Here is a 17,773-nt window from a genome sequence, read left to right on the forward strand (position 1 = left end):
GTACACTGAGTTGCCTCACCTTGCTTCATTAAATGGACAATAAAGAGAAAAAATAAATCAGTTTAAATTGTTAGATTGTACCCTCAGAACTCGATTTTTGTCAATTTTGTGCTAATGTGTTGATTATGAGAAGAGAAATTGAAGGTCAAAGTTTAATTTTTTTAACTTTGTGCTGGTACATCAGTGTAATGGATTTCTAAGTATTTGTCTATGTTTTGGCTGTTGCAGGTGCAGTAAAAGTTCGTAAAACTTGCCAAGCTCATTCAGAATACAATGTAGTGCTTCTATACCGATAGAAAATTAATTAGGCCCGAGCGAACTGTGTTGAAATCCATGACGTCGCAGCAAACTAGCGTGGTAGCTTCAAGGCAGCGGTGCCTCTAGTCTTTAGTTTTTTCCAGCCTTACCAAGCCTCATATCACAGTAATAGGTTTTTTTTTCAGTATTGTGCAACGATAATTTACTCATACAGCACAAATAATTTTTTCTACTTAGATCATCCAGAAAAATGGATATTAAAAAAATATGACCAATGCTGTCTGCCAGTTATTATACGGAATGCTGCTGGGAAAATTTTAACTTAAGCATGCAGAGAAGATGCTTGCTTGATATTCTTCAAAGCATGTGCAAGTTTTTCCTAAAGCACTATGCTTCTGATATTAAAAGTTTAATATTTCTGCAGAACTGGCAATAATGTGGAATTATGTCATTCACAAACATGGTGTTTTATTAGAACCACGTGAAAACTGCAATTAAATCAGCTTTGAAGTGAAATTAAATAAATGTTTGGTAAACAGCCATAAATAACATAGCACAATTGGCGGCTTTTCTGTGCCCTCCATCAAAGGTCTCATAAATGACTGAATATTACAAAGGAGTGCAAACTACTGATGATTGCATAAATTTAGTCTCATAGTTTTGTTATAGCGAAATGTTAGATGTATTTATTTTTCCACACAAACAAGCAGTTTCTTACAAAATTAATACTCACCAAAATACATTGTTGTTGGTACTGGTCAAAGATGGCCAATACAGGTCAAGCAGAGGTACCAGGGGCTGCAATTACAAGAGATTATTGCAGGCACCAAGAATTAACAATACCATGCAAATGACAGCAGCACAGACAGACAAGCTCTAGAGGTACAGGACAGGTGCTTATGTGCGTAAAGCAGAAATTGTGTGATCCTTGACTATGCAGTAAACAAAAATGAATCAACTTTCTAGATTAACCCTGTAATGCCCAATGTATCATATAAGCTACACTCGTCTTGGTTAATAAAAATTCTGACTTGCACACAGGAAACGTCACACAAGCCTATAGCAGTTTCATGTGCTGAAAAAAGCTTTAAGTTGTGCCAATAGTTCAGCTGTAGTAAGAAATCCATGCCAATAATGAATTACGGTACTAATTAATTTTTGACTCAAATAAAATAAAATTGCAATCTTCATGGCCAGAAATAAAGGTAAACAAATGGTTCCAACTTTCCTCGATGTGGAACTATGTTTGAGCATTACAGGGTTAACCAGATTTTTAATGTGGCTTTCCATATTGTTGCTTCTCCATGCAGACTGGATTTTGAAAGCATATATTATTAGGCTTGCTGGCTCTGCATATAAGAATGGAATGTACATGTGCGTGACCTCATAAATAAGGTTTGCTTTGAGTAAGAACATGTGATGTCCATCCCATTTGTGCTTGTCTACACTACGCTTAATGAACAGATTCGATACAAGCAGACGAATCCTCACCGTGAGAACTGTCGCATTGTAACGAAGTGTTTTGTTGCAAAACTCCGGACTTGAGGTGTTTGCAGAAGGCCTGCAATGCAGGGAGAAAATTATTATCATAGTATTATTATTATCATCACCACAAGGCAATAATTTGAGTTCCACGCTGTAGAGACATTACAGTTATCCAAATAATAATGTTTTACGGTTTTTCACTATCGCTGCAAATTGCAGGCTAGTATTAATTGCACAAGTAGCTAATTATTACATCATCACTTCTACTCTTCATATAACTTCCAGTAAATTGCTGACAAAAGCTTTTTAAATAATATTCATTGCACATGTAAATAGACTGTAGAAATGTCCAATTTTAGGCTGTGTACTTGCAGTAGATGCAATGAATAGTTCTTTAATGAGTTCGTTACCAATTGGTCCTGACCTTGTAATGCATTATTCGAGATGTTTACACAGTTAAAAAAGAATCAAGTGCCTTAAGGGAGCAAAAAACAGCCGAGTATAGCTAGAGTGATAATGCCCCTGAAAATCACTCAGAACTATGAGATGACTTAGCAGGTGGGAATATTGTGATTGAATACAGCAGACTGCTCAAGAAAACAGATGAAGATACACCATCCACACTTCAGCACAGTGGGACTCGTGCACTGTATTAGTGGCCTCAGAACTAACATGCTGGGCACTACTGCCTTGGTAAGCCAGAGGGCACCACACTTCTGCAAATAGCATCGACATGAAGGGACAGCACAAATGAGTTCCACAGGAAAATATTGCGAAAAAATAAAATAAAAAAGTGCACTTTATTTTAGGTTTAAATGCCATAATCTTATTAATCAGTGGTTGACTACTGCTATTCATCTGTTAGAAATGTGCCATGAATTCTCATTAGGAGCTGGCTCTATAGTTTAACAATTGTGGCGGCATAACGTTTCCTCAAACATTACCTAGAGAAAAATCTGATGTCATTCTCTAAGTGATTTTCCCAACAAGTGGTGTGCTGCAATGTCAACGCCGTGACACGGACACGCTCGGCTTGCCTCAGACATGGCTTGGCCGAAAACATAATGTGGTCAAGGCTGTGCAAACAGAGCTTTCTTAAAATGAAATATACATGAAATATTTTGGTTCCCCCATACCACATCTTTCAATGAAGTTTAAGCTCATATAGTACAACAAGTAAACAAAGGAAACAAGGACATACAATTAAAACTGATGTACAGTAGTGAATGCAGACCTTGTCACCATTTCTCCAACTTTACTGGCCAACTGGTGCTGTTCAGGTTTGGTATAATTCTACAACCGAAGACAATTTCTTATGCTTTAATAAAAAGCGTTCTTTAATACAGCCAAAACACGTTATAAGGAATCGCATCCAGCATGAAAATAACTTCGTTATACCCAATATTTGTTAGTGGAACCTCGTCGATATGTTCCCGTTACGTACGTTTTAGTTAATTACTTCACCACATATTTCAATCTACGCATTATAGCAGCTGAGTTCGCACGGCGTATCCGCTTGAAACAAATTCTCTGGATAGCACCAATTCCGAGATATTAATTTTCAATGTGTCCGACGAAATTCACTGGCGTTCCAGTTACTTTTTACGAAACCGATTAAGTAAATAAAAAAAAAGCACAAAAGTAACTGCAACACCAATTCATTTCGATGGACACTTTGAAAACTGCTGTCCAGAGAATTCGTTCGAAGTGGATACGCCGTGCGAACTAGGCGGCTATAATTCGTAGATTAACATATGTGACGTAAAGTAAATAACAAGTTAATTAGCGTAAGTACGCTGATTATTCAATTGAACATTTTGATTTCTCGTAAAAGTGATGACCACCTCATCGAGCAATTTATATCAAGGGTTAAAATTGTGCTATCTGCCATAGGCAATCATTAAAAAGTTTGGCGCAGCTGAAAAAAAAATTCTGTGCCTTTCCGCTGCGTGAAGAAGGATGATCAGCGAAGCTGTGATTGTAAATCTGGGCCCCTTACTGGCGAACTGCACCTTCGCCGTGGGTCGGAACGGCATTGCACTATCTTCGGGATCGGCCTACGTGGGGAGTGCTTAACGCCTGCTTCACCTTCGCAGTGGGTCGGCCCGGCATTGCACTATCTTCGGGATCGGCCTACGTGGGGAGTGCTTAACGCCTGCTTCACCTTCGCAGTGGGTCGGCCCGGCATTGCACTATCTTCGGGAGCGGTCCACGTTTTAAAGATAGTTGGTATATGTCCACGGAGACTAGATCCGCCAGAACCTAGTCCATAAACAGCTTCGCTGTTAAAAGAAAAAAAAAAAAAACAGTTTAGTGGTCCGTCTCACGTGAATACGCCGGCGCGCACACTTTCTTATTCTGGTACTAGCAAATCTCTGCCCGTGCCGTCGCGCACAGACACAGCTATCGCTATCACAGCTATCGCCGCCACACCTACTGCGATAAGCATCTTCACCACCTATCTGTTTCACAGCGCGTGGTGCGTAGTGCCAGTGGTAGCGTACTGCACGCTTTTAGTAGGTGATAATACAAACGCGCCGCCGTTCCCTGCTGCAGGCAGAGCGATGTGGGCACCACGTTTCGCTTCGGCGTCGCCCGCGAGCTCGATCTCGTTTCGATTTCCCGTCGCCCTCTTAAAACACCACGAAATAGGAAAATCAGAAAACGCGTCTCGGGTCGCCGAGCACCACCAGCTCGACGCGTGTCGACGTCTCATGCCGCAAAAATCTGCGCGACGCTTCGCATCACGTAGAGGTCAACAATATTCGAGTCATTTTTTTTAATTTACTTCCGATCGTACGTTTTCCCGGTTAGTACCGTTTTTCTAGCGTGCCCCCCCCCCCCCCAAAAAGAACGTATGAACGAGGTTCTACTGTATTTATTGCTAGCTGATATTGGTGAGAAAAATTGTTGATTTACTTCGTTACATCTGGGATCGTTATATTGAGGTTAATTTGTATTAATACAGAAACAAAGAAAAGATTTTACGCATTGTTTGATCATTGTGACAGATGGAATGCCGTTTGCCAGATGCACTTTCATGGTGTGTTGGCTCTTCGAGAAAGATGCTAATCTGAAGCCAGCACATCCCAACATTCTCATGCATACAACAGAACTCTGGTGTCATTTCCATCAGTGTACGTATAGGAAACCATGGGGGGCACCAATTTATTAAATCAACATCAATTTTTCAGTGACAAGAATTCTGCTGTCAGTAAAGAGGTGCTCTGGAAATTTGGAGCACTACTCCATCACTCTAACTTGATGTAAGAGAAAGCCTTTCCGAAGGCCTAACTCAGTTTCCATGTCCAAATACATATGCAATGCTGGAATGATGTCATTTGACAACTACTGAACCGATCTGAATGAAATTTGTTGTATTTAAGAGAGAAAGCTCAACTTTACAGACTGCAGGAAGTAGAAACATTACATCCCTAACTTTGCACAAAAAATAGGTATTGCAGTTCTGTAAACTTCATATGCAAGTTTACAGCCTATGGTAAATTGTTACTATGATTACAAGGGTTTTTGTAAAAGTACTACTCACAAATTAAGGGTATATTTCGGAGCAGTGGTACAATGCATCAGCGTTCTCTGCTTTAGACCTTATAGCATTCTTTATTGGCGAGTTAGTTGCAAACTTGACACTTGAGCTTTTTAATAACTTTTCAATTTCAATAACTTTTTAAAAATATTGGTAGCCTAAATAAAGAAAAACCCATTTCCTAAAGTCACCAGATCTTAATTTCTTTTAAATACAACAAACTTCAACAGCACCAGTGCAATGGTTGTCAAGAAACACTTTCTCCATTCCCATGTATATAGGTAGGAGCGACCGAGCTAAGGCTTCCTTCTAAAGTATGGCTTTATTGTGAGAATTACGAAGATACTTACCAAAGTCCGTGTAAAGTCCAAAAACTTCTTTTATTCTCCTTGATGCACTGCATAGTGCACAGGACCAGAACAGAAAGCGAGGTCAGATAAGACGATTGGAATGTAGCAGGAACAGTGATGTACCAACTATTCCTCGTGTGGGGATCTGATCCCCCCTTCTCTCTCTGTATGTGTACACATATATATAGCCTGTCAGTTATTTTATACTTAAGACATAGCCCTATTTATCAATCACGCATGGTGAACCATGAGGGCCCGAAACATAATTCGAATTTGCATTTATTTCAACTATATAAAATCGCATGATGATGCAGGGACAATGGACTATGAGCGTTTGACAGATGTCCCTGATCCTGCCCAGTAGCAACAGTACAGGACACATAAAACATGCACACTTGCTACAAACTATTTAAATAATTAAACAAAGAAGTGTACTTGGTGTATAAGTGTAGAGTATATCGCTAGTTTAGGTAATTGTATTGTCGAGGTTACACGCAATGAAGTACAATCAGCATAAATGATTTGCAATATTCACAAGAAAAGACAGCAGATGTGAGTGACCTTGGAGAATGACAACCTCTAGTGAAGCTGTTTCTTTCGAACAGTTGCCATAAAAGTTCCAGTTTCCTGTAACTATATCACATATTTTAAAAAGTGATATCAACATAGATTACTTTTAATATTCAAAAGAAGAAAAGACAGCAGATCATGTATGTGAATTTGGAGAATGACAACCTAATTTCCAGCGAAGCTGTTTCTTTCGGACAGTTGCAATAAATGTTTCAGTTTACTGTAATTACATCATATACCTTAAAAAGTTGTCCGTATATGGCTTTTCCATTTTAAATCTTGCCTGCATGTAATGCTTTGGAGCATTTATTGCTGGGAATTTTTAAAACGCCAGTAATTCGTCAACACACATTACTTCGCCTTTACATTTACCACGGTGTTCTCCCTGCCTTCATCTCCCCCCCCCCCCCCTCAATTTCCGCTAGATTTGATATCAGTTGGGTCCACAGTTCTCCCAGGGCAGCGGGATAAATTCTGCTTTATTCGTAAAACACCTTCATGAAGCACCGGATTGCTTGCATGCATAATTGCATAATTTATTGCAAATGCCATGATTAGTCCCCTGTCTTTGAAGTTTACTAGACATATTGCCTATAACATGCCCTTTATTTTCACCAAATATAAACAAAGTGCTTTGTTCACTGAGGACATTGATGAAACTAACTAGGAACATCTTATGACATATGAAAAGGGGGGGGGGGAATGACTGCTCAGTAATTATTTGCAACGCTTCTAACTGGACCAAGAACATAAACATTTTGTTGCACATTGCACTTACCATGACTTCCCTCCCCTTTTTATGAAGTATAAACCTGCTGTAACCTACAGCTATGTCAGGAAGCTGGGACGCATAGCTGGTAGGAGCCATGTCACATGCTCTAACACTTGAATAACATATTTTTGAAAAAGGCTGCATCGTATCCAACTGTATTTAACGTTGCGCACAGCGTTTTCATAGCCTACAACCAATTTTTGCTCAATTTGGTCTTGGTGGCTTTTACAGTTATGCCAGGGGAGAGGGCTAAATTCTGCCTTGCTCGTTAGACACGCTTGTAACTCTAGAGGACTCACATACATTAATTTATTGCGAGAGCCCCAATTACCTATCTATTTTGAACTTAACCTGCACATCACCCATTACCTTACCTTGTCCTTACAGTCACCAAACGTAATGAAGCTACCTCCTTTAGTTCAGTGAGGACACAAGGTGAACATTGACCCTTTCTGCGGCGATCCCGTGGGCGCTGCCCATGTTTGATCATGTGGTGACATGTCCATTGCTTTCCTCAACTGCCTCCATTGCTTCCATGTTTCAATGGATGTGTATGCTGATGGTGCGGCTTAGCAAACCCCTGTTTCGGAAGATTTCGTAGATGGTGACTGGATGGACAACACAAAGCTTTGGCCACAGCTTGAGAGAACATGCAAAAGTGCTTTAGGAGCTGATTAAGCTATGACCAAATGGTGCGAGCAGCGTAGATGGTGCTTGTTCTGAAAGTGGGGCTAAATATATACTCCAAGCTATCCAAACTTTCTGCTCATGAATTGAAACAGGATTAGTGTGTTTTGATCTTCATTCTTTGTATGGCGATATTTGAAGCAGCAGCCTGTCATGTTCCCAACTCAGTAAGGTTCCTTGGTGCAGTCAGTAATTATTTTCTGCCTAATCACTATCAAGTGTGCTCAGTTCTGATAGATTTGTTCTTGCTGCACACGAGGCACGATATGTAGCTGTTTTGTATATTGTAATATCTTGTAGCAAAGATGTATTATTGCTAGTAATGCGCTTACTCTTGTGGACTGTCATGAAACATTAAGCTTTTGTGCGTTTGTGCGTCATTGGTGTAGACAGTCATTTATTGGCGTTTTGCCACCAAAATTCACCAAAACTGGGGATCAAACCCTCTACCTTTGGTGGGAGCTGAACCCATGACCTTTGGTGTTAGTTATGGCAAAATCAGTTAAGGCACAGTTCATTAAGATATAGTTCATTACTGCACTCGAACCCTCGAACTTCAGTAGGAGTTGAACCCACAACATTGGGTGTTAAATATGATGAAGTTATTTAAGGCACTGTTACTTAAGGTTGGGTTAATTAAGACACTCAACCTTTGGTGGTAGTCGAACCTACAACTTTGTTGTTAATTAAGGCACAATTAATTAAGATATAGTTAATTAAGGCACTCGAACCCACGCCCCTTGGTGGGAGAAAATAAGTAATAGAAGGTAACAACACATTAAAATGTGTTGTTGCCTGTAAGAATGTAAAGTAATTTAATGAATGTCTTGTGAGCACACAGGCTTTTGCCTTCATCCTGTTTAGCATATAATGTGACTGTCAACTTTTCCTGACATGTTGGCAATAGAGTGGGCATAAGTTTCCATGCCAGTTTATGTAGATGTGTGTAGATACTGTGCGTGAAACTTATTATGACAGAAAGCGGTGCTACTTCCTTTTCCATTATTTAATGAGTAGTACTCATTCCTGCCGACATTTCTGGGCTGAAGCTCATTCTTTGAAGGTTAGCAATAGAATGCTGGCGGATGAGCAAATTTCTGTATCCCCAAGGGAAGCTGTACAACTCGAATACCATTAACACGTACAGACAGTTGTAGCAGCGGTCCATGAACTTGGCCACACAGATTCATTCTATTCCTTATTATGCCAGTCACTATTTTTGCAACCAACTACTGCACACGTCTTCAATGCGCATAATTCAATCCAACGTGAGTGGAGCACAGTGTGTCAGCGAAAACACAGGTGCATTTCCGACAGCTGATGGCACAGAAGCAAGGTAGAAGTGGTAATGGTTTCGCATTCGTGCCCTGTCGCTGAGGCCACGTGTGGTGCGCTGCCACAAGTGCCATCTCGTTTCTCTAGAACAAATTGCTTCGCAAAAAGGGTCATCAAACTTGGAAACCTAGCTAATAACAGCAGTGTGATACATTTGAATGTTTGATTACAATTTTTTAAGGTGGCATTCGATCAACACGCATTTATCATCACGTATAAATGTGGCGTATTGCTCCCTATGTTAAAAAATTTGACCTCTTGTAGTTGTCATTATGCCAGCTAAGTCTTACACCGCTCGTGAAACAGGCTAATAACACTATGAACCACTTACATGCGTATTCTATTGGAAAAAGTGCATTTCACCCACTCATTTAGAACATTGCCTACACATTGCCCATACCATGCCCTAAGTTTCCCCAGATATAAACAATACTGCCTTGTTTAGCTCATCGAGGACAATGGAGAAACAAACTATGCATCTCGTACAATGCACGAAAACACATGGAAAAACAAGGGTTTAGTAATCATATACGACACTGGAATTAAAAGCAGGAAAGTGAAAGTTTCGCAATTCATTGCGCTTACAATTTTCTGTATTTTCACGGAATTTCAAGTTTGTATATAGTGCTATTGTTTTAGGAGTCTGGGAAATAAGTCAATTAGCAGTAGCATGACACCCTGGAATGCTTCCATGAGTAACTTTCTGCAACAGCCATATTTAACCTACACAGAATAAACATTTATCGCTCATTGCTCGGAACATTGCTTCCTATTTCAATAAACAGAAACACCGTGCTCCACATAGTTTACCAAAGATACCAGGGGAAAACAACTAAATGCTGTGCATAATGCATAACAATTTGGAGAAAGAAAGTAGTCAGAAACTCTTTTCAGAGCACATAAGCAACCTACACAGTTCAAATTTTCGGTACATGTCACCAAAAAGTAGCCCTAATTCCTTCAAGATATGAAATATCTCCCGTTTTCGCTCCTGCCGCAGAAAGCAGTAGTGCAGCTCTTATTGAGAAACAGCCTCATAATGAAATGAACAGTCAGAAGTGACACGTGCCTATAGAAAAAAATTTAAGTCAGTGTTCTATTGCTATTGAAGTGGCTCTGAACTTTGATCAAGTCCGTTTTCACAAACACATCTACGATAACTTATGATAATACGATGAAATTCAACATTTATACCTGTAAGAAGCTTGATAAGAATTTTGATGCTGATAGGACAATAAGACTGCAATGCTTTGTAGGCTACCTCTGGATGGAGACTCAATAGTTCCTGCATTTGATTGTCCAATTTCATGCTGTAAGGCACACCAATCATTTGGCGCGGCTGATTATAAATCTTTATCTGGACTTCCCCTCACACGCACGTCAAATATAGCAAGCTGACTGTGTTTCAAATACAGATTTAGTGGTCCAGAAAGATCGACTATGTTACAAGTAGCATAAGCAGACATTTGTTAGGGCGGGAACTGCCCAGAGCCAGGCCTGCTGCGTAACACGAGCGTGTATGGCGAATCCCATGCGTTGTCTGCTACAGCACGTCCCATGGGGGCGCAAAAGACAATTCTCGTCGCCCAAGCATGGGATAGATAATAAAGAAAGCATTACTTACGTGGCGTGGCTATTAAAAAAGGAAATTTAGCTTCAGCTATAGTTTTGTTGGACTTCCCATATGCAGCCAAAAGTGCCCGCTTTCAGAAGTGGGGGGGGGGGGCGCATATGGACATATTTACCCCCCCCCCCCATGTGAACACGCTTATCAGCAGGAAGGCTTTTTCATCTAGGCAGCGATAAACTATTTGAGCATTTGTGGTGCAAATATTGCTCATCTGCTGCTCGGAAGGTATTTCTCCTTGATAAAGCTCACTTTATGATATGTTGCAACTGTAGTAACACTTATCACCTGGCTATCCTCACTATCAATATCATTGTCATGTAAGCTTGGGGGTTTGCCCAGATAATCAGCACAGTGTCACTTTCATATGTTATTGTGAATTGGTTGGTGACTGATGATTAGTGACTGTGCCCCACTGTATTGGAATCAAGTTTATTAATGTACTGTAAGCTTGCATGATAGCGATATACAGGAGGCGATCGAGAAGCCAGACTGTAATGGGACCTCCTTCGCAAGGCGTGCAGTAGAAAGTACAGCCATAATAAGTAATACGAAATAAATAAATAAATAAATAAATAAATAAATAAATAAATAAATAAAGAAAACTGTAGTGGGCACAAAGTACTGAAGTTCTGATAAGTGTGAAGTAATGACATTGAAGTATTTTAAGGCAGGTAAAGAGAACTAAAAACTTATATTGTTGTCTAAGCCTCGATGGACAATGGTGAGAGTCAGATATCTAGATGTGAAATGTTTTCTGACGCATGCACTGCAGCTATGAATGGTGAATGCTTATACACGAGGTTTTCTTGCACAATAAATTCAGTTGGAAGTAGTACTCCCTACTTATTCATAATGCCTTACAGGCCCACTGACGAGCATAGAGTAAGGGGGGTAACAGTTTGTACAGAACGGAAAAATGTTACCATCAAATAAAAAGGAACAGAACAAAGGTTACAAACAGTACTATGGAACATCATTTTACAGTGTTATAAAACAGCTTATTCAGGTTATCATGAAAAGTTTTGCTGTTTCACATTGATGCGATGTGGTCTAGAAGACTGTTCCAATGTGCAATAGTGCGAGGCAGTGATGACGAGTTAAATGCCTGCGTTTCATCATGTATGCACATCAAACCGAGCATGTTGTGAAGGCACAGGTGCATGAATTGGCACACGGTGAGATTTATTGACATAAATGTACCTGTGAAAGAGACAGAGTAGAGCGATGTTGTGGCCAGTTTCTAATGACTCAAGTATCTTTTTTTTATTTGGGTAATGCAAGGAATATGGTTGTACGAGGGTTGATCCAAAAGTAAGGTTCCCATCAATTTTAGAAATAGACAACACTCTGTTTATTCTCATAGAAATTTACATCATTGGAATGATGAAACTTTGCTCTATTTTTCTACATAATCGCCATCTTTTTCTATGCATGTTTATAGACTGTGCTCCAATTTCTGTATCGCAATGTTGTAGAACTTCACCGCCAACCCATTGAGGAAGCGTTTCACCTGTTGACTTCATCGTTGCTCCTGAAGTGTTGGCCACTCAAATGTTCCTTTAACTTGGGGAACGAGTGATAATCCTTAGGCACAAGGTCTGGATTGTATGGTGAGTGGGGCATGACAGTCGACTCAAAGTTTGTCAAAATTTCCTGGGTTTGACGGGAGACGTGAGGTCGGGCGTTGTCGTGAAGCAGCGTTACACCGGCTGCCAGTTGTCCTCGCCGGTGGTTCTGGATAGCTTGCCTGAGTTGATTGTTGTCCCACATTCCATGAAACTGATCAGCAGTATCCCCTTACGATACCAAAAAACACTGGCCATGACTTTGCCAGCAGAAGGAGTTTCTTTGCACTTCTTTGCGACTGGTGACTCTGGATGATGCCACTGTCTGGATTTTTGTTTCGTTTTGGGAGGGAAATGAAACACCCACGTTTCCTCTCCTGTAACAATGGAGTCCAACAATCCTTCCTTATTGTCTTGAAACTTTTGAAGAAACTGGTGAGCACAGTCAAGGCAGTCTGATGTCAACAGCTGCTGTGCCCATCGAGCACAACACTTGTGATACCCCTCTTTTTACTGTACCATAAGAACTCCCAGGAATCTAAGCAACAAGTTCACAGATGGTGATCCTCCTGTTTTGAAGCACTTCGCATTGGACCATATTGATAACCACCTCTGAAACTGACGGCCTTTAACTCCATTTTTCATCGTGGACTTCCTTCCAACTGGCACTGAACTCCCTGCACCACTTTTGGATGTGCCGAATGGACATACACTTGTTGCCATTCACTTCTGTCAACTGATTATGAATATCTACGGGTGGAATCCCTTTGGCATGCAAAAAGCGAATTATGGAACAAATCTCGCACTTGGCGGGACCAACAATGGGAGCATCCATATCGGAGGGCTGCTGAGCCAAGAATGAGCGGTGCAACGATGCGCGGCCAGGGGGAATCGAGAGTGGGGGAACAGCCGCATGCAGCAGCGTTGCCAAATTTTGCCTTGCACCTTCACGTGTGGCTAGAGCTCTCTAGGAACCTTATTCCTGGATCAACCCTCATACTTACGCGAGATGAATCTGCCTGCACTATTCTGAACAGCTTCCATCACGCTGATAACGTACTCCTCATATGGTGACCATGCACATGAAGCAAATTTGCAACACATCTTGAACTTCAAATTTGAAGTTTGTATCTGGTGCTGTTGTTCTAGGAGTCCGGGAAATATGTCAATTAGTGGTAACATGACACCCTGGAATGCTTTTACGAATAATTTTCTACAAAGGCTGCAATGAACCCATGCAGAATAAACACCTATTGCTCATCACTCACAACACTGCTTTGTACTTTGAATAGATATAAACACTGTGCCCCGGATAGCTTACCGAGGATACCAGGGGAAAACAACAAAATGCAGTGTATAACGCATAAATATTGCAAGAAAGCGAGCAGTCAGGAACTATATTCACAGCACATAAACCACTCACACAGTTCAAAGTTTCCATACATGATGCCAAAAAGTGGCCCTGATTTCTACAAAATATGAAATATCTCCTGTTTTTGCTCCTGCCAGGAAACAGGTAGCGGTGTGGCTCTTATTTAGAGACAGCCTGGAAATAAAATCGACAAAGTCAGAAGTGGCACATGCCTTTAGAAAAAATTGAAGTCAGTGTTCTAGTGGTAGTGAAATGGCTATGAACCTTTGACCAAGGCCATTTTCACACACATCTACGATAAGTCATGATAACACAGTGAAATTTGACAGTTATACCTGTAAGAGGTTTCATTAGAATTTTGATGGTGATAAGATACAGTGACTGCAACACTATGTAGGCTACCTCTGGATGGAGATGCAACAGTTCCTGCATTTGATAATCCAACAATTTAATGCCTTAAGGCCCACCAGACATTTGGTGCGGCTGATTATAAAACTTTATCCAGACCTCCCCTTCACCTGCAGGTTAAGTATAGCAAGCTGACTGTGTTTTCAAATACGGATACAGCAGCCCCAAGATACTGGACATGTTGCAAGTAGTGCAAGCAGACATTTGTAAGGGTTTGAACTGCTCAGAGCCAGGCGTACTCAAAAACATGAGCACGTATGGCAAACCCTACATGTCATCGGCTACAGTGCGTCCTGAGGAGGCACAAAAGACAATCCTCACTGCCCAAGCAGGGGATACATAGTAAAGAAAAGTATTACTTACAAGGCCACGCTATTAAGAAAGAAAATTTAGCTTCAGGTGTGGTTTTGTTGGAGTTTCCAGCATGCAGCCTAAAGTTCCTGCGTGCAAAAGTAAGGGGAAGGGGTGAAATGGCATATTTCCCCCCCTCCACTTATAGGAGCGGGGGGCAAGCGCCTCTACCCCCTCCCCCAGCAAACACCCCTATGAGCAGGAAGGCTCTTTCATTTAGACTGAGATAAACTGTTTGGGCATTTGTGGTGCAAGTATTGCTCATTTGCTGTTCAGGGGACATTTATTCTCAATAAAGCTCACTTTGGGATGTGCTGTAACTGTAGTAACACTTATCACCTGGCTATCCTCACTATCGATATCATTGTTATGTAAGCTTGGAGGTTTGCCCAGATAATCAGCACAGTGTCACTTTCATATGTTATTGTGAACTGAAAGCAGATATGTTTAGTGACTGTGCCCCACTGTATCAGAATCAAGTTTATTAATATGCTGTAAACTTGCATGATAGTGATATACAGGAGGCGACCGAGAAGTCTGACTGTAATGGGAACTCTTTATCAAGGTCTACATAAGAATACAAAGTACAGCCGTGTAATAAGTAATCTGAAAAAAATGAAAGTACTAAGTAAATAAATAAATCGCTTTAACAGAAGACTGTAGTGGCACAAAGTACTGAAGTTCTGGCAAATCTGAAGTCATGACACTGAAATACTTTAAGGCAGGTGAAGTGCAAAAAACAATTTTGTTTTTTGTTTTATATTGGTGTCATAGCGTTGTTTCTATACATGGGCATGTGGTTTTATCAGAGTGCGTGGCTTGGGCGTTGCCTCGATGGGCAATGTTGCGAGTCAGACATTATATGTGTGTGTGTGTGTGTGTGTGTGTGTTTATGTATGTATGTATGTATGTATGTATGTATGTATGTATGTATGTATGTATGTATGTATGTATGTATGTATGTATGTATGTATGTATGTATGTGAAATGTTTTCTGACTCATGCGCTGTGGCTATGACTGGTGAATGCTTATAGATGAGGTTTTCTTGCGCAATAAATTCAGGTGGAAGTAGCGCCCTGTATTTATTCATAATGCCTTACAGGCCCACTGAAGAGAATCGAGTAAGGGGGGTAGCGATGGTTTATACATAACAGAAAAATGTTACAATCAAATAAAAAGGAACACGAGAAAGGTTAAACAGTACCGTGGAACATCATTATACATTGTCATAAAACAGCTTATTCAGGTTACTGCAAAATGTTTTGCTGTTTCACACGGGAGTGATGTGGTCTAGAAGACTGTTCTAATGTGCAATAGTGCAAGGCAGTGATAATGTGCTAAATGCCTGCATTTGACCATGTATGCGCATGAAAGATAGCAGGTTGTGAAGGCGTGACGTGTGCACAGGTGCATGAACTGGCAGATGGTGAGATTTATTGATATGAGTGAAACCAGCAAAACAAACAGAGCAGAGCGATCTTGCAGAGAGTTTCTAATGACTGAAGTGTGTTATTTTTTATTCGGATAATGCAAGAAATGTGGTCATACTCACGCGAAATGAATCTGGCTGCCCTACTTTGAACAGTTTCCAACAGCGATAACATACTGCTGATACGGTGACCATGTAGATGATGGAACTTCACAATGCACTAAATATTTTAGCCATTTTGATGGAATTTCAAATTCATATCTGGTGTATTGCTTTCGAAGTCTGGGAAATATGTTGATTAGCGGCAGCATGACACCCTGGAATGCCTCTATGAGTAACTTTCTACAAAGCCTGTATTGAACATACACGGAATAGACTTTTATTGCTTGTCACTCAGAACATTGCTTAGTACTTTGAATAAATATACACATCATGCTCGCCTAGTTTATCGAGGATACCAGGGGAAAACAACAAAATGCTGTGCATAATGCATACAAATTACGAGAAAGCGAATCGTCAGCAACTATTTTGAGAGCTCATAAACAACTCTCACAATGCAGTTTCGTCACATGCTGTCAAAAAGTGGCCCTAATTTCTTCAAAATATGAAATAATCTCCCATTCTTGCTCCTGCTTGGAAACTAGTAGTGTAGCGCTTATTTAGAGACAGCCTAGAAATGAAATCGAAAAAGTCAGAAGTGACACATGCCTTTAGAAAAAGTTAGTCTGCATTCTACTGGTATTAAAATGGCTCTGAACATGCGACCAGGGCCATTTTCACAAACCCATCTATGATAAGACATGATAACACAACAAAATTTGGCAGTTATACCTGTAAGAGGTTTGATTAGAATTTTGACGGTGATAAGATACAGCAACTGCAACTCTCTGTAGGCTATCTCTGGATGGAGATTCAACAGTTCCTGCATTTAATAATCCAACAATTTCATGCCATAAGGCCTACCAGACATTTGGTGTGGCTGATTATAATACTTTATCCGGACCTCCCCCTCACCTGCAGGTTAAGTATAGCATGCTGTGTTTTCAAATACGGATACAGCGGTCCCAAGATACTGGACATGTTGCAAGTAGTGCAAGCAGACATTTGTTAGGGTGTGAACTGCTCAGAGCCAGACCTTCTCAAAAACATGAGCACGTATGGCGAACCCCACACGTCAGCTACAGCGCTTTCCCGAGGAGGCACAAAAGACAATCCTCGCTGCCCAAGCAGGGGATACATAGTAAAGAAAAGCATTACTTACATGGCCACGCTATTAAAAAAGAAAATTTAGCTTCAGGTGAAGTTTTGTTGGCGATTCCAGCATGCAGCCTAATGTTCCTGTGTTAAAACGTAAGGGGAAGTGGAATGGCAAACAGGAGACGTGAAATGTCTCCTGTTTTTGCTCGTGCTGGGAAACAATAAGTAGTGGAGCTGTTACTTGTAAACAGCCTAGAAATGAAATTGAGAAACTCAGAAGTGACACATGCTTTTAGAAGAAATGAATGTCTGCATTCTATTGGTTTTCTAATGGCTCTGAACACTCGACCAGGGCCATTTTCAAGGATACATCTACAATAAGTCGTGATTACACAATGAAATTCGACAGTTAAGCCTGTAAGAAGTTTGATAAAAATTTTGACAGTGATAAGATACCGAAAATGCTATGTAGGCTACTTCTGGACGGAGATTCAACAGTTCCTGCATTTGATCACCCAACAATTTCATGCCATAAAACACACCAGTAATTTGGAGCAGCTGATTATAATACTCTATTCGGACCACCCTCTCACCCACAGGTTAAATATAACAAGCTGATTACATTTTTAAATACAAATATGGCAGTCCCAAAAGGCTGGGCATGCGTTAAGTAGAAAAAGCACACATGTGTTACGGCGGGAACTGCCAAGAGCCAGGCCCTCTCCGAAATGCGAGCATGTATGGTGAATCCCGTGCATCGTCCGCTACAGTGCGTCCCGAGGAGGCACAAAAGACAATCCTCACTGCCCCAGCAGGGGA

The 17,773-nt window shown here is 40.7% G+C and overlaps 1 protein-coding gene across 4 annotated transcripts in view; it reads right to left on the reverse strand.

The window, feature by feature from the left end:
* The window catches only part of LOC142588352 (ribonuclease Oy-like), a 42,445-nt gene that overhangs the window by 6,971 nt on the left and 17,701 nt on the right, over positions 1–17,773 (reverse strand). For 2 of the 4 annotated variants that reach the window (XM_075699980.1, XM_075699981.1), the window contains 3 exons: positions 5,638–5,684; positions 1,750–1,819; positions 992–1,056 (listed from right to left, as the gene is read on the reverse strand). In XM_075699980.1, coding sequence (XP_075556095.1) covers positions 992–1,056; positions 1,750–1,819; positions 5,638–5,684 — 182 coding nt within the window. Of the gene's footprint in view, positions 1–991; positions 1,057–1,749; positions 1,820–5,637; positions 5,685–13,619; positions 13,743–17,773 lie in introns of all 4 variants that reach the window. The other 2 variants (XM_075699984.1, XM_075699983.1) reach the window with 2 other exon arrangements.

The sequence above is a fragment of the Dermacentor variabilis genome, chromosome 7, assembly GCF_050947875.1.
Source record: "Dermacentor variabilis isolate Ectoservices chromosome 7, ASM5094787v1, whole genome shotgun sequence".
In the NCBI taxonomy this organism is placed as follows: Eukaryota; Metazoa; Arthropoda; class Arachnida; order Ixodida; family Ixodidae; genus Dermacentor; species Dermacentor variabilis.